We start from the raw sequence: 23,835 nt of genomic DNA, 5'->3' as shown, positions 1-23,835 counted from the left end.
TCCCTCCTGTCCCAGGAACCGAGCATCCAGGGAACTCCACCTCCAGGTTTTACCTTCTCTGCAGAAAGGTGCTGTAGGTGGGGGGCATCTCAGCCACCTCACGTTGTGATGAGTGCCATGGATGGGTGAATCATGGGTGACCCTTCAGCCATATCCCAGATGGGGACAGGTAGGAAAGCAAGGGGCTGCTAGGGTGTGCTAGACACCACCAGCAGACGTTCAGCCCTGCTAGAGCCCTGGTTTTCTCTGGCTCTGTCCAAAAGCAATCTGCGAGTGGCTGTTGTCAGATGCTGCAGGCCCCCTGATGTCTCCTTTGCTCCTGATAAGGTGCTGCTGCAGGGGACAAATGTTTTTTGTTGCACCTGCACAAAACCAGCATAGGGAGAGCAAGGAAGGGAGAGCAAATGCCCTGCAGGGCTCATACTGAGCTCCCTCACAGCTGTCTGCTCCAGGAGGCTTCTGGATAACCGAGGACATTTGCCACTGCTTCGCTGGAAACTTCATTTTTCAAGACTGTCTCTACACATTGTGCCTCAAGGGCAAATCCTGGCATTGCCTGGAGCTGAGAACCCCGTTACAGGGGAAGGAGTTGGGACCTGCAGAGATGTGTCCTGAGGGTACAGGCTGCATGAAACTGGAAGGTAAATCTATGGCTGCAGTAGGAGGAGAAGCCGGGGGGGGGTCCAGGGGGGCAAACCCTCATCCTAAACCCTCCTGCTTCCAGCAGACCCAGCCCAGCGGGCAGATCCTCCTCTCGTCTCAGGCTGCTGGGTTTGTGGTTTCCTTTCTCACACTTCTGCTGCTCTTTACTCCTACCTTGCCCTATCACCTACAAATGCTTGGCTGCACCTGAGCCTTAACACACATTAAAGCAAAACCTAGGAACGTTTCCCTCATTAGAGCCCTGCCAAACAATTCGCAGGCGTCTCCAGCAACGTTTGCATCTCATCTCACCGCTCCTGCTCCCCTGGGAAAGATGGAGAGCACCGGGGCCGTGCTGCTGCTTCCCACCTCACCACAACACCCCTAAGCATCGCACGTGGGGTGCACCCCCACTTTCACATCCCCACCCCGGAGCTGAGTCCCGACCATCCCACGCTGGCTGTCTGGCTGCTCCCCTCGGCGCCGAGCGTGCTGGCTCAGGCTTGCTTTTGCTGAGCGGTATTTAAACACCATAGAGCTCTTCAGAACTCACCCTACCTCCAGGACGGACAGACAGACAGTAAGTCTGCTCTGCTCTGCTCTGCTCTGCTCAATTTTTTTCTGGGTTTATTGTTTTCCCCTCTCTTTGGCTTTTCTGTGTTGGATGGCGTCCAGCTTGACCCAGCAAAGAAACCTCCGCCTGATTCTTGTGTGCGTGTAGATCAGGAGAGGGAGGGAGGAAGACAGGAGAAGAGGGGCTGTGAAAAAGAGAGTGGAGGGGGTGGGGGGGCTGTTGGGAAATACATCTTTTTTTTTTTCCCCCGGCGTCGTGCTGTCCCCTGAAAGCTTCGTGGGAGGCAGCCAGCGGGGTGGGACCGTGGGCCCAACAAGGATTTCAGCACCCGGGAAGGGTGCAGTGGAGCGGGTGGGTGTGCTTGCTTTTCAGTCCCTGTGTCCGCCGTGGTGGCTTCCCGGTGGGTTTCCCAGGAACAGCTGGAGCTGCCGGCGGGGTCAGGATGTGACATCACCCGCCCGAGAAAAACCCTCGGCTCCGGGATTCTGTAACAAGGAAACCCCGGCGGGTGGCCGAGCGTGGCGGTTCTGCTATCCCCGAACTGCTGCCACTCCCGACGGGGAGCCTGACTTGGACTTCTATTGGTCTTAATTCTTTTTTTTGTGTGTGTGTTTCGTCGTTGTTTCTTTTTATTTTATTTTTCTCCAGTAAGGAGACGGAAAGTGCAGCGGAGGGACTTAGGGCTGGAAGCTGGGAGTGCTGGGAATGAGGTGAGTGCTGGGGGTGGAAAAACTCAGGGCTGCATCCCCAGGAATGTTCCTAGGGTGGTTTTAAGCCTGGTTTGGGCAAGACCTGGTCGGGGTGAGCTTGGGAGAGAGCGATCCTTCCGCTAGCCGGGGCACGGATGCGTGCAGGCGGCTCTGCCCCTTCCTCTGTTGCGTCTCAGCTCGGCTGCCAGGGTGTGAATCCCCAGGGAGGCTGTTTTGGGGATGCGAGAGGGTCGGTGAGCGACCGCCCGTGGGGCAGGGACCAGCGGTGTGGAAGTGGGGAATTGTCAGGGGAAGGGGGACAGGCAGGAGAAGGCAGCGTGGGCAGACACGCAGGGTGGGACAGTCCCAGCAGCTGCTTTGCTGGGGTTGGAGGGAGGTGGAAAGTTGTTGGTGGGGGGGGGAATTGGGTGAGAGTGAGGGGTGGAGATGGGTTTTCAGCAGCCGCCTTACCTCCTCTGTCTTCTTCCCCGAGCTTGCAGGCCTGGAGCTCCTGGTGTTTGGGTTTACAGCTGTGACAGTGGAATAAACACCCTGTGGGCTGAACTGGAGCAGTCGCTTGTTGTGGGGGTGGTTGGACACCTCTTCGGAGAGCTCCCAGCAAGTCACTGGTGGCAGCAGCAAGATCCCAGCCCCCAGGAATAAGGTACCCCCCCAAACCTCCCAGGCCCACTGGGTATTACCCCCATAATGAACTGGTTGTGCTACCTCTATCCTGGAGAGGCATGGGGCTTTGCTTTTCTGCTTGAAGGGATCTCAGGTGACTCAGGAAAAACTTTTTCTGGCGCCTTTGGCTCAGGCTGTGGTTTGCAAGGAGCTTTGCTGGTAGTATGACAGGGAGACAGGGCAAGGAGAGGGACAGAGCTAGGGGACAGCAGAGCCAGCTGAGGGGCAAGCCAAAATACATTCCTGGAAGCCACGCTGTGTCCATTTTGCAGAAGCTGGGGATTTCCAAGCACCAGGCAAGCTGGGGGAAACCCCTGCATGGCTCCCCACTGGCAGCTGTCCCCAGCTGGGTTGGAAGGGGCTGAGTCCTGTTGCTGCTCTAGAGATGGGTGCTCTGGGGCTGCATCCTCAGAGGATGCTCACACCTCTCATGAGTCTCTGTGGCACTGAGGGAGCTGCACAAGGAGGGTTTGGCAGCAGGGAGGTGCTGCTGAGAGCTCAGGGCTTCTCTGCAACTTCCCCAGCTTGCGTGCATGGCCTTGATCCCCCTCCCGGCATTTTGTCCTGGCTCGTTTCCTGGAATTTTCCATCATTTGGGTTATATTTGGGATCAGCAGCCAATAGCCTTGTTTCTCACGGACATCCCAGCTGAGGCTTGGCTCCAGCAGGAATCACAGAGGGAGTGGGGCCAGCACCCTGAGGGTGTACTCCCAAACATCATCCTTCTGCAGCCCCCCTTTCATAGCTGCAGTAGCTATGGCAAAGGCTGGAAAAGAGGGGATAGGTTTCCCTCTCTGAGAGCCCTGTATGCCCACAGCCCCCGGCTAGCTTGGGGCTGAGGTGGCTGCAGTGCAAGGGATGCTCGGGCGAGGCAGCCATGACCTTTAAAGCACTTATCATTTACTTTCAAATCCACCAAGAAGAAGAATCCACAGTTGCAAAGGTGCTCTAGGACAGGTTGAAGATAAAAACTTTGCAGCAGGACTTCTCTAGGGCATGAAGGGAAGCTCAGAGACAGGGCTGCTGAGTCAGCAGCCAGACAGTAAAGCTTCCTAGAGCAGCAAAAAGCCAGCCCAGCCCTGGGGCCAGCTGGTTTCTGGTCAGACTGTCCAGCTGGAGGCTGGCTGGCTGTATTGAGGCTCTGGCAGAGGGTGGCTGAGCTGCTCCCTGTCCTGCTCCTCCTCCAGGGATGGGGTAGGACAGGAATTTTACACTGCCTGTAGTGGTGAGAAAGGAATCCCCTAAAGCAGGGAACCAGAAGTAGATATCTGGGCTGACAAAGGCAAGAAGCCCTGGGGAAGCCTGAGGAGGATGGGCAGAGCTGGCAGTACTTAACCTACACTTTGCTCTGTGGTGCCTGGAGCTGCATGGGTCTGTGCTCTCCCTCCATAACCTCTTCCCAAAGCAGTGGGAGCCAGAGTCTCCCTGCAGGTTGCCCATGGTGTTGGATCTTTTGTTGTGCTCCCAGGGGAGAAGCTGCTGCTGAAGTGGCTGCCTGTGGTTTGCAGTCAGATGCTTGTATGAGTGTGTAACTCTCTCAGGCTGGATCCAGAGAGGATGCACTTGGCACCTGAGCCATGGGAGCTGCTGGTATTGGACCGTTCCCCTCTCCTTACCCTCCTGATCATTAATGCTTCCCAGGGGCAAAGGAAATGCAAAGCATTTTCGTCATGAAGCCTTTGCTTTTGCAGCCCCTAATGTAAGGGCAACCCAGGGAGGGAGAAGAGTTATGAAGCTGGGGAAACTGAGGCAGGGAGTGTGAGACTGTGCCCCGTGCCCATCAACCCAGTGGTGTCTGACTGATCCTTCCAGCTGGGTTTCTGGCTGAAGTTTATGTGGGGTCAGAACTGGAGGTTTTTCTTGGTGACCTTGCCTCATGCCTGCAGGACTGGGTGGGGAGGAAGCCCCCCTCCCACTGCTCTGCCTGCTTTCCCCTTTTGTTTTGCCAGTTTCTAAACAGACCCTTCAGAGTTGTTTTTAATTTACAACAAAGCCTTCACCTCTCCATCTTCCTCTAGGGTTTTCGAATTATAAAAAAAGAAAAGAGAAAAAGGAAAAAGGAAAAGAAAAGAGACAAGAGAAAAGGCTTAAGTAAAAAACCAAAACAACCCTCCAATCTGAAATTAGTGGCTTAGTTTGACCCTGAACTTACATCCCTCCCATCCAGTTCATTTCCTTTTGTCTCTGGTCCTTTCAGCAATCTAGGAAATCAGTTTTTCATGTGTCTCTGCCTGCTACATCCCAGCAGCAGCCCTGCCTTGCCGTTGCAGAGCTTAACCCTCTGCTTGTTTGCTTCTTGCTGAATCCAACTGAGTTTTGCTTCTGCTGCCCCCAGCAAAAACAAGAGCAGGACTGAAGCCTTGGGAGCCATGGATGGGGTTTGAGCCAGTCTTCTGCAAAGCTGGAGCTATTTTGGGCACACAGATGAGGGCAAGCACTGAGCACACCATGGCACAAGCATCCCGTGGGAAGTGATGGCTTCTTTCCACCCAGCTTTGCTCATCCTCCTCCTCCCATCCTTAGTGAGGACATGGGGTGACAGCAGGGAAAGCCACCTGCTCCACAGCCACCTGCTTTGCTCCCCAGCCACTCCTGGGGACAGGATGAGTTTTGATTTGGGGACTTGCAGATGCTCCAGGGAGGGACGTGGGAGCCCCGGGGCTGCCAGCACCAGCCCAGGATGGGAGCTGTGGCACGATGCAGTGGGGCTGCAGCTTCTGCCAAGGCTCTTCTCAGGAAAGCTTTGATTCTGCATGTGGGAACTGAAGGCAGAGACCCTCAGGCACGGGCCAGCAGTGGGATGTGCACAGTCATGTTGTAGGAAGCTGCTGTCTAAGCTTGTTGAATGGCAGCTTGCCCTTCGGATTTCCCAAAATGGGCAGTGAGAGCAGTGATTTGCACTGGGACAGGACTCTCCTCCCACCCCGAGCCCCAGCAGACCACAGGCTGATTTCCAGGAATGAAAGAGCCCTGAATGTCAGGCTCAGCTGAACTCTGCACCACAGCTGAACCTTGGAGGTTCTCCCATTTTACATCTCTCTACGTGGACTTGTCCCAAATACTCCCCAAGTGATGGAACAGCAGCAGCCAAGCTGGATGCATGAGGGTGCACACTGGGAAAAATCTGGTCTTGCATTTGTTACTGATGCTTTTTTCCAGCAGTTAGACTGGGGATGTCAGTGGGTCCATTTCCAAAGGACTCTGCTTTTCTTCTCTGCAGGTGAAGCTGTGTGCTGGGTCCCTGCCCAAGGGGAAACTGGCACATTGGTGACTGCAGAGCCAGTTTGCTCTGAACTGGAACATCCCATCTTGGTGTCCCAGCTGCAAGGCCTATGGCTGGTATTCCAAGCCCCATTCCTGGTCTCTGTGCAGCTCCCTCTCTCCCTGCACTGCTCACATTGGTCTGTCTGGGCAGTAAAAGCTTTGGAGTGAGGTAAAGAACAGATCTGTTCTTTGGCCCAGCGCCTCACTCTGCTTCTTCACATCATAAATCCCAGGATGTGTTTTTGGCTTGGTGTTAAATGTAATTTCTGAAAAATGTTTTTCTCCAGCAAAGATTCACAAAGCCTTTTAATGGTTTGGTAATTTGGTAGTGATGCTGGCGAGGATCCAGAAAGCAAACCCACTGGTTTTACTCTGGTGTGCACTGCTGCCTGGGGAGCAGAGGAACCTCCTGGGTTAGATTTCAATCCCCAGCTTTATGAATGCTACCCCAGAGGGACTGTGGGGCCTGCTGGGGTCTGTCTGGTCTCACACAGGGATAACAGAATTGTTCATCTTCTGTGTACCCAGCGAGGAGCATGAGGACACAGGCTTGTCATGGTGCCATGGGATGCCTGCCCAGCCCTGCAGGGTGGCTGTCCCTGGCCTTTAGTTGGGTGGTGGGCAAGGGAGCTGCTCAGCTTTGTTGAGGGTTGTGGGCTGGCTGGGGACAGGGATTGAGGAAGTGCAGGGAGGATTAGTGGGTGCTGCATCAGCCCTGTCTTGGGAAGCTGCCAAGTGTCCGATGGGGAAATCCTGATTTCTCATTATGTGCACAACTGTTTATATTTGCTCATTGGAATGGCCTTTGTGTTCCAGCTAGAGCTCTCTGCTGCTGACTTGTGACAGGAGAGTGAGAGAGAGAAAAAAACAATCCACGTATGAGGGCAGGGACAGCCCCGTGTCCTGGTCCTGTGGTGGCAGAGCCACTTAGTGACAAGAGCTTTGAGGGGACGGGTGTGAAAGCACCAGAAGTGCTGCTGTCCCCCTCCCTTCCACACTGGCTGCAGGGCCCAGCCCCATCATGCCCATCTTCAGATGGGCAGGATCCCCAGAGGGATCCCTGGCACCTCCTGTGGCACTGGATTAGGATCCCCATTGCTGTAGCTCTATAAAAATATATATGTATGTATATGTACATATTGTAGAAACTGTTACTCATGAGCAAACTCCCTAGAAGCCTTTTTCAGAGGTGTTATCAACAGGATGTGCCTTGCATATGTGACAGCTGGGTGGGAAGCAGCAGATAAGGGCTTTTCTTTCCAGCCTTATTGCACCCGCAGTCCCCTCGCCTATTTTGGCCTCCCTGAGGGCTGCAGTACCAGACCTTTGCCTTCAGGACAGGCAGGAGTTATGGCATGATGCCAGCTTACTCCATCAACTGGCATTTTGGAAAGCCAGTGCTCTTTTTTTGAAATGGGAAACGAACTCTTTGACATGGTCAGAGCCAGCTGTTTGGGGCAGGAGAGGAAAGAGCACCCAAGAAATCTCCCACAGCATCTCCCAGTCATCACCCTTTGGCAATAAATGAGGGTAACAGGGCTGGAGAGGTTAAAATCCCATCTAACCACATGATCTGGGGAAGGTTTGCAGGTATCCCAATGTTACAGTCATTCTGCATAACGTTTTGTGATGGCTGTGACCTCCTCTGCGTGGCAAAATGCATCTGAAAACATCAATGTTCAGGTCTGGTTATACCTGGGTAGAGCAGAGCATGGCAGGATTTGGCACCACTGTGCTGTGAGCTGGGTAAGGGTGCCAAAGCATCACTTTAGCTTGCTGGAAAGGCTGTGGCTGGTGCACACCCACACCAGGATCTGCACTTGCACCCACACCAGGGTTTTCCCCTTGCAGCCACGTTCTGGGTGTGGTGTAGAAATCCCTGCAGGTCCCTGCTTGGTCTGGGGTCACCACTAGGTCCTGCTGCCTCCCGGTAATGTCCCTGTGGGTGGGCTTGGAGGGGTGCATGGGTATTTCATGGCAAGATGTTTAGCTGGTCTCTGCTGGGCAAAAGAGGATGTGTCTGTGGCTGAAGACTAAGTTTAGAAAACAGAGTTTACACAGAAAGCTTTTGGTAGAAAGATGTCTTTTTAAAGATGAACCTGCATCCAGGTTTGGAACTTGGGAAGCATTCCGTTCTGGTAGCGACTTTGACCAGTGAATTCCCCCTTCTGTGAATTTTTTGTTCCTTTTTTTTTTTTTTTTTAATCTATTTTCCACCTCCTCCAGTCCTGGGGAGGCAGTTGGAGGACTTTATCTTCCCTAAACCTCAGCAAAACATGGAGCACATGGAGGCCTTGACCTCATATTAACACCACGTGTGATGAGTAGAGGTGACTAAAGGCACCAGTATATTTCAGTCTGTCCGTGACACTCTGCAGCAGGTGGGATTTCTACTGGAATCTCAGGGAGAAAAAGAAAAAAAAAGGGAAATACTGCAGCTCTAGTCTGTGCTACTCTCTTTGGGGAAGAAGAGATGAGCTCAGCACTTTGTCAAGCTGTGATTTCCAGACCGAGTCACCCCAGAGCATCAGCTGGACACCCCAACTGCTCCTGCCTGCTTTTGTGTGGGGGAGCCTGGCAGGCTGGCTGCATCCTGGCCTGTCACATTGCAATGCTGGGCTGCTGTTTCCCTTCCTGGGATGTGGGTTTTATTCTTTAGAACAAACACACGGGGCAGAACAACAGAAAAATGATCCTCCCCTTTTCCCATTGATCTCGGCACTGGGGCTGTGTGAACCAGCAGCCAGCGGCGGTCACAGCAAAGTCCCTGGGGCATCCCAAGGACAGGGGTTATTTGTGCTGAGAAATCCCTGGGGAAGAGACACTTCCCCTTCTGCTGGAAGAGGAAAGGGTGACCAGGTTGGGACTCGTATTGGGCTGGTGAGCTCCATTGATACCGTGGCTTTCGCTTTGTTGCTGCAGTTACTGATAAAACCCTGAGGGCTCCTGGCTGGAGCCCCAGGAGTTCTCAGTGTGCTCTGAAGGGTGGAAAGGCTCTGTCTGCCATTGGACTTTGCATGAGGCAAAGTGGTGGGGAATTGCCCTCTTCAGTGCTAGGAACTGGTGTGTGAGGCAGCATCAAGACAAGAGGGCATGGTCTCAAGTTGTGCCAGGGGAGGTTTAGGTTGGATATTAGAAAGAATTTCTTTACGGAGAGGGTGATCAGGCATTGGAATGGGCTGCCCAGGGAAGTAGTGGATTCTCCATCCCTGGAGATATTTAAAAAGAGACTGGATGTGGCACTCAGTGCCATGGTCTGGTAACCACAGTGGTAGTGGATCAAGGGCTGGACTTGATGATCGCAGAGGTCCCTTCCAACCCAGCCAATTCTATGATTCTATGATCAGTGGCTCCAGGTCACCTCAACGAGTGCAGAAGGGCCAGGAAGGAGCTCACCCCAAATCTCTGTCCTCATGTGCTCCCACAGCAGTGGGGCCAGCCTAGTGTGAATTGCTCCCTGCAAGCGTACCCACACATGCAGCTGCCTTCAGAGCTGAACAAAATTTCTTCTTCTTCTCCCAGAAACCTCCAGCTCTGAAGCCCCCAGCCTTGGATTTCATGTTGCACTGAAGCCTCTGCCCTCACCCTGGCCAGCCCTGCCCGCAATGGCTTTGTGTCTCAAGCAAGTCTTCAACAAAGACAAAACATTTCGTCCCCGAAAGAAGTTTGAGCCAGGCACCCAGCGTTTTGAGCTGTACAAGAAAGCCCAGGCCTCCCTCAAGTCTGGTCTGGACCTGAAAACAGTGGTGCAGCTGCCTCCTGGTGAGAGCATCAACGACTGGATCGCCGTGCACGTGGTGGATTTCTTCAACCGCATCAACCTCATCTATGGCACCATGTCGGAGTACTGCACGGAGAGGAGCTGCCCCATCATGTCAGGGGGGCTCAAGTATGAGTACAGGTGGCAGGATGACAGCAAATACAAGAAGCCCACCAAGCTGTCGGCCCCCCAGTACATGTGCATGCTGATGGACTGGATCGAGATGCTCATCAACAACGAGGACATCTTCCCCACCAGGATAGGTGAGTGCGCTCTGGTTCTTCACAGGAAGGCTTGGGGTTGTAGCTGGCCCAGGTTCCCAAGCTGCTGGGGCACTTCAGGGTTTGTTTTGCTGAACTTTGTGATCCCAAGGATCACAGCCTTTCCTGTTACAGGTGTTCCTCAGTGTCTCTTGCACACTCTCGTGCTGCAAATCAAACTTGGGATTCCTCGCCAGGCTCCTAGGGGATACTGAAATCAATCTTGTTCTTTTCTATGCTTGAACTTCTTCCATGTCTTCTGAGACTGAGAAATGAGGCCTGCTGGGTCATCGTCTTCCTTGCCCTTCCTCAAGAAGCTGAGCCACAGGGCTGGTTAAACGTGGTCACCACATACCTGTAACCCACTCTTCTCTTGATTAACCAACTCTGTTTCTTTCTGGTTTTCCAGGAAAGCTCATGGTCTTAAGATCTAATCTCATCCCACCTTGCTGCTCCACTTCTCAGCTCCCTTTCACCTCTGCTCACTTATCTCAGTCCTGATTTTATATCATCTTGCAATTTACCTGAGGCTTGGCCCAAGCAGAGGTGCCTGCCCCAGGATTTGACCCTTTCAGCTGCCAGACCCCAGGGTGTGCAATGCATTCCTTTGAAAGGTTTGGCCTCAAGAGCTTGCAGTGGCTGCCAAGGGCACCTCAGCTTGCAGATGAACCCCTCTGCTGCTGACCTGCAGTGCTTGGCAGCTGCTGAGGCTGATATGAGCCCTGCTACTTATGTGCTTTTAAGAGAGGTTCAAGAGAGGTGAGTCCAAGGGCTGGAGCTGATGTGTTGGGTGGTGGGGCTGCCAGAGCCTCAGGTCACACCTTGAAGAAGTTTCTTTTCAGACAAAATACAAACCTACTTGAATGTAAAAGAAGATTTAAGGAGCTTTTGGGTGGAAACACCTGGGTTTGCAAGCCTGACCTTTATTGTTTTCCCAGGCAGCACAGGTGACAGAGCTGTGTGAAATAAGTGCAGTTTAGGCTCAGGATTTTCATGAATACCCTGGGAAACATTGGAGAAAATGGTCTGTGTGGGATTGCTGGCTGCCACTAAGTGCTATAGTGCTGTCTGGCTGTGGTATAGCATCCAGTTGCATGTCTTTTTTTGGAAAGCCTTCAGCCCTCAGAGGGGTCACAGCTCCCTGCATGCCAGAGGGAGGCAGTGCCTGGGGGATGGTTGTGCCAAACTCTTAATTTCAGCCTTCTGGGATGGGGTGACCTCCCAGAGCCCTTGTCCAGCCTGGCTGCCCTGGCTGTGCTGGGTTTAGGGTGGTACAACCTGGGGCATTTGCTTTGCCATGGAGGCATCCTTCCCTTGTGGGCTCCACATATCCCAGAGGACAGAGGAGGCTGGAAGTGTGGCTGCCCAGCAGCATGGGTACAGGATGCTCCATGCTGGCAGCTTCAGCAGTGCTGAGGACAGCAAAGTCCCTGTTGATTCTGACTGCAGCTGGGCACAGGCTCCCTGCTGCCAAGGGGAGAAACAGGAGCCACAGAATACAGGATGGATCTTCCCTTTTCCCAGGTGGCTCGTTCCCAACAAGAAGCTCTGCGTGCTGTTAAAAGTAGGGCACAGATTAAAGTTTACTCCATTTTTTCTCTGGAAAAAAGAGTGTCCTTGTCCCATTTCATGCCTTTCAGGGTGGATTTGGGATGTGACACTGCTTGAAAGCTGCTCTGGGCAGTCAGGGCTACAGGGAGTGTGAATGCTGCAGAAAGCAGGTGCCCACTGAAGGATGGTGGCATTGCAGAAGCCTCTGCTTGCCCACATCTCCCTCAGAGGTGCAAAAGCCAAGTACAGTCATGGACTTGCTGGTTCTCACCCTGTCTCTGGCATTCCTCCCTCTGAGGTGTAACACATCCTGACAAGAGGGGGGACAGCTGATGCCTCTGGTTTCCACTTCTCCTTTTGTTTTGGTGCAGGGGTAGTTATGGGTGACGTCTGGGCTGTCTGCAGGCAGTCATGTTACAAACCCACTTCTATCTCTTCCAAAGCCATTCCCAGGGTTTCTCTTCCAATCCCTTTTCTAGGAGAGGGACCCTCATATCCCTGAGTGACTTGAGTCCCCTTCCTGATGTGTCTCAGTGATTCTGGCTCCCCAAATGTAAAAGGGAACTTTGCCTGAGGTTGAACTTTAAAACGCATGAGAGGCTGTTGTTGCCTGCAAGGAGAGGAGGGAACCAGTGGCACTTTGTCATCACTGTGTCCCCAATTAACTGCCTTTCAGTGGCCTGCCTTGTGTGCTGGGTAATTGCTCTGAAGCTTTGGCATTTCAGAAGATGGAGGTGTTTAGCTAAGGGAAATGTCACACCCACCCCTTCCTGATGGGCTGCTCCTTGTCACCACCACACTGGATGATGTGAGGGGAAGGTGGGGGACATGCAGCGAGGAGGGACATGGGACCTGGGGCCAGGATGAGCAAACAGAGATGCTCAGCATCTCCTCTAAAGAGCCAGGCCTTGGGAAAAGACCCAGGACAAGGGGAATAAGGCACTGAGGGAAAAATAAATTTCATCCTTTAGAGCTGAGGTGAGGCTCTTCCGAAGGTAGTATCTCTACAGATGGGATCCAGCATGAGGGTTTGTTCCTTTCCCTGCTCCACCCAGGGAGTTCTCCTGGCTTGGCTGGCCACCATCTCAGTGGGCATTTCATGAGCTGCATGCATCTCAGCTTTCCCTCCTGGCTCTTCTTTGCAATGAAACTGTCCCAACACAAAGATTTCCCTGGCTGAGGCTGCCTGGGTGCAGACAAAGCAGTCTTCTTTTTAACAATTTTTTTAGAAACAGCATGTCCCACCCAAACTTGCTAACATTGCCTGAGGCTAACCTCAGCTTCCCTCTCTATCCCAAAGCTACCCAGCCTGAGGCAGCACACTGTTCAGTGGAGCTCACTCACCCATGGCTGTCCTGACATTAGAGAGGAGGAATTTCATGGGGCAGAGGAGGGAAATCCCTTACCCTGGGGTAAGAGGCTCAGCTTGAAAGCAGCAGAGATGGATGGATGGCTTGTGGGCTCATAGGGTCCCTTGGCATCACGGGGGAGACCTTGGCTGGGGTAAATGGGCACAAATCCAGAGAGCAGATCAGAGCTGCGCTGATTTGCACCACTAAACCCTCTGGACCCTTAGCTGTAAGGGGTGGGAGGGGAGTAGAGTGACCCAGGTGACAAACCCCTTTGGTTTAGCCAGACTGCATGATGCAGAGCTTGTGGTGGGAGGCAGCTGACATCCACAGCAAGGGAACCAGATGCCTACAGTCAGCTGGTGACCTGGAAGAGTTATCCAGCAGGACCATAGCACTTGGATAGCATGCTTGCACTTGTAGAAAACCCCTGTGGTAATTGGACTGGGGGGAAGGAAGAGATGCCAAGCCCTCTGTGTAACACAGTGAGGGTCAGGGGGAGATTCTGAGTCTTCCCCATCCTTGGGGAAATCCATCTGCAGAGCTCAGTTTCAGTTAAAGGCTTTGCTGTATCATCCTTTCTCTGGAGCAGAAACCTGTTTGTCTGCCAGTCAAGATGAGACAAATTCCTGCACAGGCTGAGCTATGCCAGCCTGGTTGCTATAAATCTACAGAAGCAGCAGCAGCTTTCCCAGATGACCTGTATCAGTTTGCATGTGCTAGTGCTCTGTTTCCACTCTTCCAGCTAAAGCAGCTGCCCTGAAAAATGCATTTAAATAGAGAGTAAGCAATTTTCCCATGCAGGGAGGAGAATAAATGATTCTACAGGTGTATTTTTACCAGCTGGTAAAACTATATCAGTAGATTCCTTCAGTGAATGGCCACGTGAACAAATGACCACCTGGAAAAAAATCAGGTCCTCACTATAATTATTCCACCCAGTGGGGTCTGGTTTTAGGGAGCTGCTGCTGGGGGGTAGCAGGCTTGGATAGATGGGGTTTGCAGGATCCATGGCAGTCAGCTGCATCTGACCCAGTCAGCCCAGCACCAGGGGTTGCACAAGTCCAGGTGTCCAACATCAGCACCGTGGCTGCTGCTGAAACCTCCCCACGACTCAACCCGTGCGGATGCAAAGTTTGGACCAGACCCAGCGCCGGAAACACCCAGCACACCCTGCCAAATGGGCCTCTAAAAAGCATCAGTCACAGGAGATTTTTGGAACAGTTCTTGGAAAGCTTTTGAAAACTTAAGTTTGGCTCTTTGAGCGTGGTCCCAAAACAATTATAAAAACCAGAGAAAACTTGGTGTGAAATGATCTGATACTTTCTCTGCATAACAACAGGACAAAAATGTTCAGAGTTCTGCTAATTATTGCCATTCTCTCAGCTGGCTGTTTTTTACAAGATTTGTCCTTTTTTTTTTTTTTTTCTGCTCATTTTCTTCCAAAATTAACACCACACCAGCTTGCAGCTGCCATCATGCCGTAAGTTTTAAATGGGGCTTTACAGACTTATTTTGGGGAAAAAATGAATCACTGAAGAACACGGTGGCCAAGATGGAATTGAGAAATAGTAACAACAACAATAATGCATCACGTAGTTCATTGAACTGCTTTTGCAGAGGAAAAAAATACAATTGCCAAGAAGCAAAACAGCTTCCCAGTACTGATTCATCATGAAAAAATCAAGCTGGCTGGAGCACAAGGGTCAGGAATGGGAGATGGCAGGAAAGATCCAAAAGCCATTCACAGTCCCTTACCATAAGTGTAGGCACTTTGTTACCTCTCATTTTCATTTCCTTTTGCATGTGGGCTCACATGGTTTCCTTATGCTTTGTAGCAATGGGCACAGAGTGGAGAAAACAGATTTCTTGGAGCATTAAATCAAATCTTGGAGTTTTCAAGCAAAACCTCCAAGAGAAACTGAAGGTGCTAATTCATTTCAGGACTGGGAGTCCTGCTGCCCACCAGCACCCTGGCTGCATTGCAGTGAGTGAAATTGTATCTGTTGTACTTAAAGCTTTTGCCCTGGCTTGAGGCATGGGTAAGGTTCTCCTTCTTCTATCACCATGATGGATGTTCTGCTCTGCTTCTCCTGGGATTGGGCTCATTTCCACATTGGGACTGATGATGCTTCTGTCTGGTCTGTGTGGAGTGTCTGGGTAGCACATAGTTGTGATCATGGGTGGAGAAAAGTAGTTGGCCTTGTGTATAAAGTTTTTTCTCAGCATCTGAGCTCACTTGCATCATGTCCTGTGTTCTCCTCCTCACACAAGAAGAGTTAGACTGGGGCTAGATTGTAGCTCTGCAGCTGCTTCCTTCATAGTTGCTGAATGGTGAGCACCAGTGAATTAAATGTATAGGTAATTTCATTGCTTTAAAATCAGCTCAGGTGGGGTTTTGAGATGTTCTGCTGTCCCTTGTGGCAAGTGGAACTAGCATTAGTGGGACAGACTGGGATGGTGTTGCTGTGTTGCCATGGTGCGTATGGCTGGGGAAGGTGAAACAAACCAAAGAAACATGCTGCTGACAGGATGATTTGTCAAAACTTGGGCCTCAATCCTGACTTTCCTTTAGCCATCCATGCTTCTGCTAATTGTCCCTCTCAGCCATGTGGACCCAGTCCCAGCAGCCTCATCCCTTCATCTCACCAAGCCACTACTGCTTGCTCTTGCCACCATGCACCACCTCGCAGAGGAAGCCACCCAAGCAAGAGCCACCCCTGCCCCACTCCCAAGTGTTGTTAGCAGTGTGTTGGTCACTAGTGGAGTCTCCCTGCTGCCACCTGTAACACTGATCTGCCTGACCCAGCCTGGCAGGGAGGTGGGAGCCATGGTGGGAGCAGCAGCATCCCCCCACTTGCTGTCATGGTGACCAGGATGGCTCTGGCATCAACATCCAGGGGCCTAGCTACTCAGTGTAAAGCTTAAACATCTGCCAGGGCAGGATAGGTGCATGGCCAGTCCGGAGATCCCTGTCCCAGGGCTTTCCCCTTGCTGGGATGTGCTGGCTGCAGGGAGGAGGCACAGCCTGCCCTCGCTGTGTCCCCTCCTGTGCTGGGGAGGATGTCACATGCATTGTCTGCGTGACATCCGCTGCACCAGCAGCAGTGACCCTGGGCAAGCTGTATTTGTGCCAGATCTTTCTGCTGCTCTCCCCCAGGCTGGTCAGAGGCAGCCATTCCTGCAGAGCCCTTTCCTTTCAGCTCTTTCAGGGTGAAGGGATGGGGGATCTCTCCAGTTCCTCCCTGGTGTGGCCAGGGCCAGCTGGGGCTGCCATGGGTTTCTTTCCAAGTCAGCAGTGAGACACAACTGCTGCTGGCAGAGGTGACCTCCTTATCAGATACCCACCCTACTTCCTTCCCAGGGGGAAGAGCTTGGATCAAGTGGTTCAGGCCCTGTGCCAAGTGCAGGGTCCAGTTGAGCATCCACAAACTGTATTGAGGGTCCTGGCACAGGAGGCTGCAGCATGGGGAGGGGATACAGGAGCTGATGGCCCAGGGTTGTGCCCTGTCCTGCTGGGGCTGCAGCCTGTGATGCAGGAACAATGTGTCAGATCCGGACCCCAGTGATCCCTGGACCCAAAGAACCACAGATGGTGATGCCATGACATTTTAGGGTGAGGGGTGACCTGTGGAGAAGTGCATTGGTGGCTGCCACATCGTGGCTGTGTCTGGAGGGAGGGCTGCACGCTGACACCTTGTGATGGACACAAGGAATAGCAGCTCAGCTTCACCCCTCAGGAGCTGCTGCTGCTCTGGGGCTCATGTGAAAACACAGGAAAGGGAAATCCCAGAAGGATGTACATGTAGGTCCCAGCAGGTTGGTGATGCCTTTCCAAGTGTCATTAGATACAAGATAGCTCAGGAGCTCCCATAGTTGCTGACAGCCAAGAGATTTGGACTAGATGACCCTTAAAGGTCCCTTCCAATCCAAATAATTCTATGATTTATGCTAAATCTCTGTTCCCTGATACAAGAACTGCTTCTGGAGAGCCCAAGATGTAGCTGAAGGTGTCTTCCCTTCAAGTCTCCCAGCTGCCAACATGTCCATAAAGACATGCAGGGAATTGATTTATAGGACAAGACAATTCCTGGCTAACCTAAGGACATAAGCAGTGGAAAGCCACTTGTTATCATCTGCCAGCTCTGGAGGTGCCACATCTGTCTGTCCCATAGGTGCTGTCAGCCTTGGGAGTCTTTCTGATCTGCTGTTTCCTGATCTTATTTCTCTCCCAGCTCAGGACTCTGCTGAGATTTGCTGCTTTTTCTTCACTACCACTTGTTGCAGTTTCACAATAAACTCCCAGTGGCTGCTCAGGTTTGCTGCCTGCTTTGACTGGAGGAAGCCCAGGGCCAGTGGGATGAGTGGCAACCTGGAGGCAACAAATGTGGTGTTGTCTGCCTGCTGGCACTTTGCTGAGTTCCTGGCAGTGACTGCTCAACTCTGGTCCCAGGGAGCCAGGCTCTTCAGTACAGTGTGTGTTCCCCAGCTGGGGCCTGGCAGTGTGTGCTCATCAGAAATTACTGACCGTGATGAATTTTTTCTTTATTAAAAAAAATAATAAATGTTTCTTGAAAGAGTTCTTCAAAGCTGGTCTGCAGGGGCCACCCTAACAGCATGCCTGAGTCTTCAGGTCAGTGATTCTGGCATTTACTTGCTCAGCAAGTTCTCACTCAGTGCAAGATGCTCAAATGAAGGTGCTGATAAAGCACTGTGCCCTTCCTGACTGCAGAGAAACCTGGAGATCTGTCTCTCTCATCCCTGCCTTTATCCAACTAGCAGGCAAGGAGAGCTCTGCAGCCAAGGATGCAGAGCAGAAACAGATCTCCAGTTCTATCTCTGAGCGGCTGGCATGGGAAGAGCCTGGCTGTACTCTGCCAGATGCAAACATCTGTCCCAGAAAGTCCTAATGGGGTCTGTAAGAGCTGGCAGTGAAATGGAGAATGCTGAAATCCCTGCTGCAGAAGCAGTGCTGGTGGTTATGCAGAGCAGGAGCCCCAAATTGGTCTCAACCCCCCCGCCCTGTGTTCTTGTGAGAGCCAGGATAGGTGTCCTCCTCCAAGAGGTGGCTGGGGCATCCACCCATGGCACAAGCACCCATGTTTCTGCCTTGTCCCCTGCACCCACACTGAGCCTGAAGCAACATGAGGCTGGGCTGAGGGTGATGCTGGGTTTGACCAAAGATTCTGTTCTTAGTGCTGAGATTCTGAACCCCACACTCACTAAGTCCTGGCCAAAAGACAAGCTCCAGGTGTGATGCTGCAGGACAGATTCTTTGTGTTTGCCACCCCTGGAGGAAAGTAGTATGGCACTGCTGCTGGGAAACAAGGGAAAAACAGTCTAAAAAACAGCCTTTGGAAAAAAGTTTAATTGCTTAGAAGATTCAAAGATAAAATGACAGTTTTTGATTTTTAGCCAAGAGATTTGCTGATGCTTTCTGTGTGTGAGCTCGTCCCAGTTGAGTGGAGATAATTTTGAAGGATTTTTAAGAGGTTATGTGCAGCATTAGTAAGAACCTAAGGGAGGAAGCTGGTGCCACTATGGGAAGGGAGGTTTTTATTTTGTTCTTTGCAAATTTGCATTGAATTGCTCAGGGGAAAGGAAGAAGCTTCAGGAAACCAAATTCCTGTTGTTTCTTTTTTGGCCTCCCCAAAAATACTTTCAGTGTTTCAAATCCATGTTTCCTTTAGAGATTTACCTCAGGCTTGCTTACACTGACTGTATCACACCTCTGAGGTTTCCACTGCCATAGCAGTGTATTTAGACAAGGATGGAAATGTAGATTACAGAGTTGTGTCCTTGTGCAGGACAAGGCTAAAAGTATAAAGCAATGTCAACCAGGGAGGATATCTCAGGAGGGAGCATCATACAGGTGCAATGCAGTTACAACATAAGCATGGTTAAGATGAGCAGTTTTAATGAGGCTTGTTTGAAACAAGGATCAGGAAAAAAGGCAGAAACTCCACCAGTTTCTGTTGATGTATCAGAAGTGATGTTTGAGGGTGTGTGGAGGAAGGAAACCAGTATGAACCATGGGTTTGATTCAGAGGCCCAGGAAAGGTTTCTTTATGCTGGGAGGAGTTTTGTTCATGGACCTGGGTAAATACAAATTGATTTATGCTGTGCCTGCAGAGCCTTGCTGGGGAAAGGCAGGGAGACTGGGCAAGTTGCTCTGGATAGACCCAGATGTGGAGAGATGTGGCCTCCTGCACTGGACGAGAAATTTTCTCTCGAAAGTCTTCAGATCTTCAGACCATCTCTGCATGAAATTTGTCTTTGGGCAATGAGGAATTATATGGGGAGAGCTGGATGGCACCTTGCCCCGGTGTTGCTGTCACTCTTGACATTAACAAGGGAGTCCTTCCTCATCACCCGTGGTTGCCTGTTAAACATGGCAGGGACATTTACACTGTAGCTGTATTTTTGTGGAAATGGGCAAACGGCTTCCAACTTGCTTCTGCTTTTCAGGTGTTCCCTTCCCCAAGCAGTTCCAGCAAGTTTGCACAAAGATCCTCACCCGCCTCTTCCGTGTCTTTGTCCACGTCTACATCCACCACTTTGACAGCATCATCAACATGGGTGCTGAGGCTCACGTCAACACCTGCTACAAGCACTTTTACTACTTCATCAGGGAGTTCAGCCTCATTGACCATCGGGAGCTGGAGCCTTTGGTAAGGATGCCCCAGGGATGGGCAGGTGAAAGGGGTGTGAGTGGCATGGGCTGAACACAGCACTGGTAGATTCCAGACTCTGAGCAGTGCAGTAACCTTCTCTGGAGTCTTTTATCATTGCACTCAGAAGCACAGACAGATTTTTTTCCCTGTACCAATCATCCTTACTGCTCTAAGCAAGAACTTCCCAGAAACACTGAGGAAACCCTTTACCCTTTGTGAAACTCCTCCTTAATTTTTTCTGCTGCTGCTTTGTCTCCGAATTGCTCTTCAGTGTTCTCAGAATCATGGTAACACAATGTCCCACTGCTCCTGATGCAACTTCCACATCGAAGTGTCACCAGCCAGTTCTGTCCAGGTGGTCTTCAGGGGTCAGATTTGAGCCCACATCTCCCCTCCAGAGTCTTGAGACCTCCAGTCCCTGCTTGAGGTCTTCATGTGAATGACAATGAGGCTGCAGGAGGACAAACCCAAATGGGACACCCAGCTCTAGGCAGCAGCTAGAGAGGCCAAGTTGGAGGGGCCTTGCTGGAGCTCCAGGTCTCTCTGCAGCTTCTCTTGGGAAGCAATTAGCCAGGCAGAGAGGGAGAGTCCTTGAAAACAGCAGGACTGGTGGGAAGCAGGGGCCAGGCAGCCCAGACACATAAACCAGAAAATGCACTTTGTTGATTTTGTAAGAGGAGTGAGTGTGCCACAGGCAAGGTTGAGTGTGGAATGGCCCCATGTTGTAATGGGGAGAAAAATGAAGGGACAGTGAATCAGGACAGTATTGAATGAAAACAGCATCCTACCTTATTTATTTTAGATATTTTGCTTGTGACCTGTATTATCACAACAACCCTCAGCTCCAGAAAGCTCAGCCACAGTGTCCTCTGTCAGTCTTCCCCACCACTGCTCCCCATGATAAACTTCTTTAGCATTAATATACAGCCCATAATGGTGTCAGCACCTTTGAATGATACTTGCAAGTGTAAATAATCAGCACTTAATAGCCAAAGTAGAGGCTTACATTGATAAATAGGCTTTCAATGCCAGTGACTCATATGCAGCATGAGATGATATATGGGTCTGGATAAATCTAAGATTAACAGATTTTCCTGTGTGATGCAACCAGGTTTAAACTACAAGGAAATAAGTCACATTTATCTCTGGTCTACCTGTGTCTCATTTTTTGGAGTACTGATTGCCTGGCATCTGAGCCCTAAAGCAGACCCATCCCCACGGGAGACCCCTTCCCCCAGGCAATCATTTGCTGTAGGTGTGTAGGAGTGTCCTGCAAGCAGAGAAAGGTTGTATCCAGGATGCAATGCTGACCTGAGAAGGGAAGGACAACGTTCAAAAACTGGGACTGGTCCTTCTGGCCATGCTGTGACCCCAGGGAGGCCACAGCTTGGCACTGCCATCAGTCCCAAAGCCTGCATGGGTTAGGATGGATCCAGTTGTACATACCAAGGCAGAGAGTGATGAATGCCTTGGACATCTGGAGCCAGTCTGAGGAGCTCACAGGCAGCCAGGCAGGCCACTGGCCACCCCAGCAAATCGCCTTGAAGGCTGCTTCCACTTCTGGTGCTGTGCTAGTGGGGTGTGCTGAATGCTGGATGTTGCAAGAAGTTGTTCACCAACTTCTCACCCCCTGCTTCCTTCTCCTTTCAAGATGTTTGCAGGCACTTCCCATTTGCAACGTGATTTTGTGGCATGGCATTGGCTTTTCATTTGATGGCAGAGTTGTGTGCTCAAGTGATTTTGCCTGCTGCTTCTACAGAGAAGGACTCTCTTTGCCACTCTCCCATCATGTATTTTAAAAACAGCTCTTGGCATCAAAGAGCTCAGACTGCAGCCTTTGTACCTCTTGGTTATATCATAAAAGGCCTTTTATAGAGTTACTCAAGGGTCATCCTACTTTTTTAGTTCTCCTTTTATCAGAGTTGCATCCTTCCTGCTTCGTGGACCAGTTCTACTTCAGATCTATTTTGGGAGCACATTTTAACGTGCAAACTTTTCCTGGGGTGTGTGAGGGGGTCTGGTGCACACGCTGGTTCAGAAGCCATCAACCTGATGAGCCAGAGAGAATCACAGACTTCCTATGTTTTTCAAGCTATTAGTTGAGCTCCTTAAGGCAAGGACAAGTGCCATCTTTCACCAGCCAAACGCTGACTCCATCCTGGCTCAGGAAAAGAGTCTGTTATCCTAAACAGAGCTCATTCTTGCAGGTTTCCTGTGGCCCTCTGTTATTAGCACTCATTTGCATTCCCTCATTGCTTTGCTAAAACCACAGGTCCTTTGACTGAGATGCTGTCACCTCCTGGAGCGAGCACTGGTGGCTCCTAGAAGCAGCTCCATGTCCTAGGAAGCTGCCAGCCAAGGCTGTAAGAGCAGCACTGCCTTGTCTGGCTGTTCCATGGCTGAGTCAGGAGCAGGACCTGCATCTGTCAGCATCTCAGCCAAAGCTCTTTCCTTGGACTGCTCACAAAGCTGGGGCAGGGCCAAAATACCCCTGTGTCCCAGAGACCAAGGAGGATGCCAGGAAGGAGCTTTTGAGGCAGAGCATTTCCCAGGAGGGCTGGCATGGGAAAGAAATAGAGAAACGCTGCCTGAGATTCCCATGGTTGGTTCCTTGGAGTGTTTTTGGACACCTACCAAAGCACCTGATGTGTCACTCTACTCAAACCTGTCTTTTGCACTGACTGTTTCTTTCTTTCCTCTTCCCCTTCAATGCAGAAAGAAATGACAGAACGAATTTGCCACTGAAGCATTTTGACAGGAGAACTGATTAGAGTCCATTGGCACAAGACACCCTGTGGTGGGAGACCTCTTCCCAAGGACTTGCTCTGGGCATTTCAACTCCACAAACTATGAACACTGCAGAAGAGCCTCTTCAGGCCAGGGCTGTATCCTAAGCTTGCCAAACATCCCTGGATTTTGGTTTGGTGTTTTTTGGTTTTGTTTTTGTTTTTTTTTAATAGATCCAGATTCTGTTGTATGGTTCCTGCCTTAAAAAGCCACTGATTTACTGGAACATGAGGCAAGTTTGTTTGACTTTTGCACAATCTGGTTTCTCAGACTCAATCCCATGGCTGATAACATCCCTTCAGTTTCCTCTTGTTTTATTCTCAGTTATCCTGATCTCCAGATCTTATATAAGTGCATCCTGCCCTGTGAGCAGGTGTGACCTTGGCTGCTGAGCTCTGCCTCTTACCTTTCCCACACACAGTGGGGATCAGCTCTGCAGAGTTGGTGGTGTTTGATCCCAACTTGATGCCTTCCTGTGGTTAGGTGCTGAGGTACTGCCTTTAACCATCAGCTCTGGATGTCTCCCCTTCTATCCTAATTCATGCCACACCAAAGGGACCCTTTGTTCCCCCCGAAGGATTTTTCAGGCTTGGCAGAGGGGACTTTGTGATGTTCTAAGATGCATTCAACACTGATTGGACTAATGGCAAAGTGGCCCCATAAGAAGCAGTGAACCAGGCCAATTTCAGTGTGATCAGCACAATCTGCCCAAGAAAAACTCAGAAAGTGGGGGAAAAAAATCCTGTTCCCATTAAACATTTTCAGCACGCCAGCATTTCCTGACACTCTGTCTTGGCTCAAGATCAGCAGATGCTGGCTGGAGAAACTGTTCTTTTTCCATTATCCAATCCTACAGCTTAATATATCAGGTGGAGAAGGACTTTAAAAGACCTCTAATCTGTCTTGTTCTTCCAAAAAGAGAAGATCAGTCCTTCTTAGACCTTTCTGACCTTTTGAAAGCACACTGTTGCTAGCTATTCTGAGCCATTATTCCCCTGAAAGGTATCATATCTCAAAATGTTTTCCCCTTTGACTAGTGTTGTGTTCCCTGGGCCATTTTTCTTTTGACAAGAGTTCAAGTTTTAGGTTTTTGTTGTTTTATTTTTTTTTCTCTGTTTTGTGGAAGTTAAAATCAAATTGTCTGAGCCACAGCATTGTTACATTTGTGTTTCCTTCCTTTCTTCTGTGAAAGTTTTCTATACCAGACACAGCTGATATTTATAATCTGGGGTTTGCCCCTACTTGGGATGGGGTGGGGGCTAAAAAATATAAATATTTAGGCCCACGTGAAAGTGCACAAGTGAATTTTTAGTGCTCAAAGCACTTATTTTGTTGCAAAAATCTATTTTTTTTAATCTTGTGTACCAGATGTATATTTTTACATGGAAATAAAACAGAACAAAATGAACAGAAAAACACCTGAGATGTCATTCCAATATTTTCTGCGTAAAATAATCAGTAAAAGTCCAAACATTTTTGTTCTGTTACTCATTAAAAGAAATGTTGAATAAGCCTGATATATTTGATTCTTCCCTGGTTCACCTGTTGTAAGACAGGCATCATGGAAAAGCAGGATAACTTAGAGAAGGAAATTCCCTTGA

General features: G+C 50.6%; 1 protein-coding gene and 1 long non-coding RNA gene across 3 annotated transcripts; one reads left to right on the top strand and one right to left on the bottom strand.

Moving 5' to 3' along the window:
- Positions 1–1,819: 1,819 nt before the first annotated feature.
- On the bottom strand, positions 1,820–2,944 carry LOC115598653. The gene is made up of 3 exons (XR_003987810.1): positions 2,632–2,944; positions 2,377–2,507; positions 1,820–2,134 (listed from the first exon to the last, which is right to left on the bottom strand). It is a non-coding gene; the product is annotated as an uncharacterized LOC115598653 (long non-coding RNA).
- On the top strand, positions 2,426–23,688 carry MOB3C (MOB kinase activator 3C). 2 transcript variants are annotated; one of them, XM_008490758.2, is made up of 4 exons: positions 2,482–2,569; positions 9,376–9,876; positions 19,242–19,444; positions 22,163–23,688. In XM_008490758.2, the coding sequence occupies exons 2-4, from the start codon at positions 9,459–9,461 to the stop codon at positions 22,190–22,192; spliced, it is 651 nt and encodes a 216-aa protein (XP_008488980.1). In that variant the 5' UTR covers positions 2,482–2,569; positions 9,376–9,458; the 3' UTR covers positions 22,193–23,688. The 2 variants fall into 2 exon arrangements, with proteins under 2 accessions (XP_030311044.1, XP_008488980.1); XM_030455184.1 differs by lacking the exon at positions 19,242–19,444 and having other exon boundaries at positions 2,426–2,569.
- Positions 23,689–23,835: the final 147 nt, after the last annotated feature.

Source organism: Calypte anna, chromosome 8 (genome assembly GCF_003957555.1).
Source record: "Calypte anna isolate BGI_N300 chromosome 8, bCalAnn1_v1.p, whole genome shotgun sequence".
Taxonomy (NCBI): Eukaryota; Metazoa; Chordata; class Aves; order Apodiformes; family Trochilidae; genus Calypte; species Calypte anna.
The sequence above is the reverse complement of the archived record's forward strand: the minus strand, read 5'-3'. Positions and strand labels throughout refer to the sequence as shown.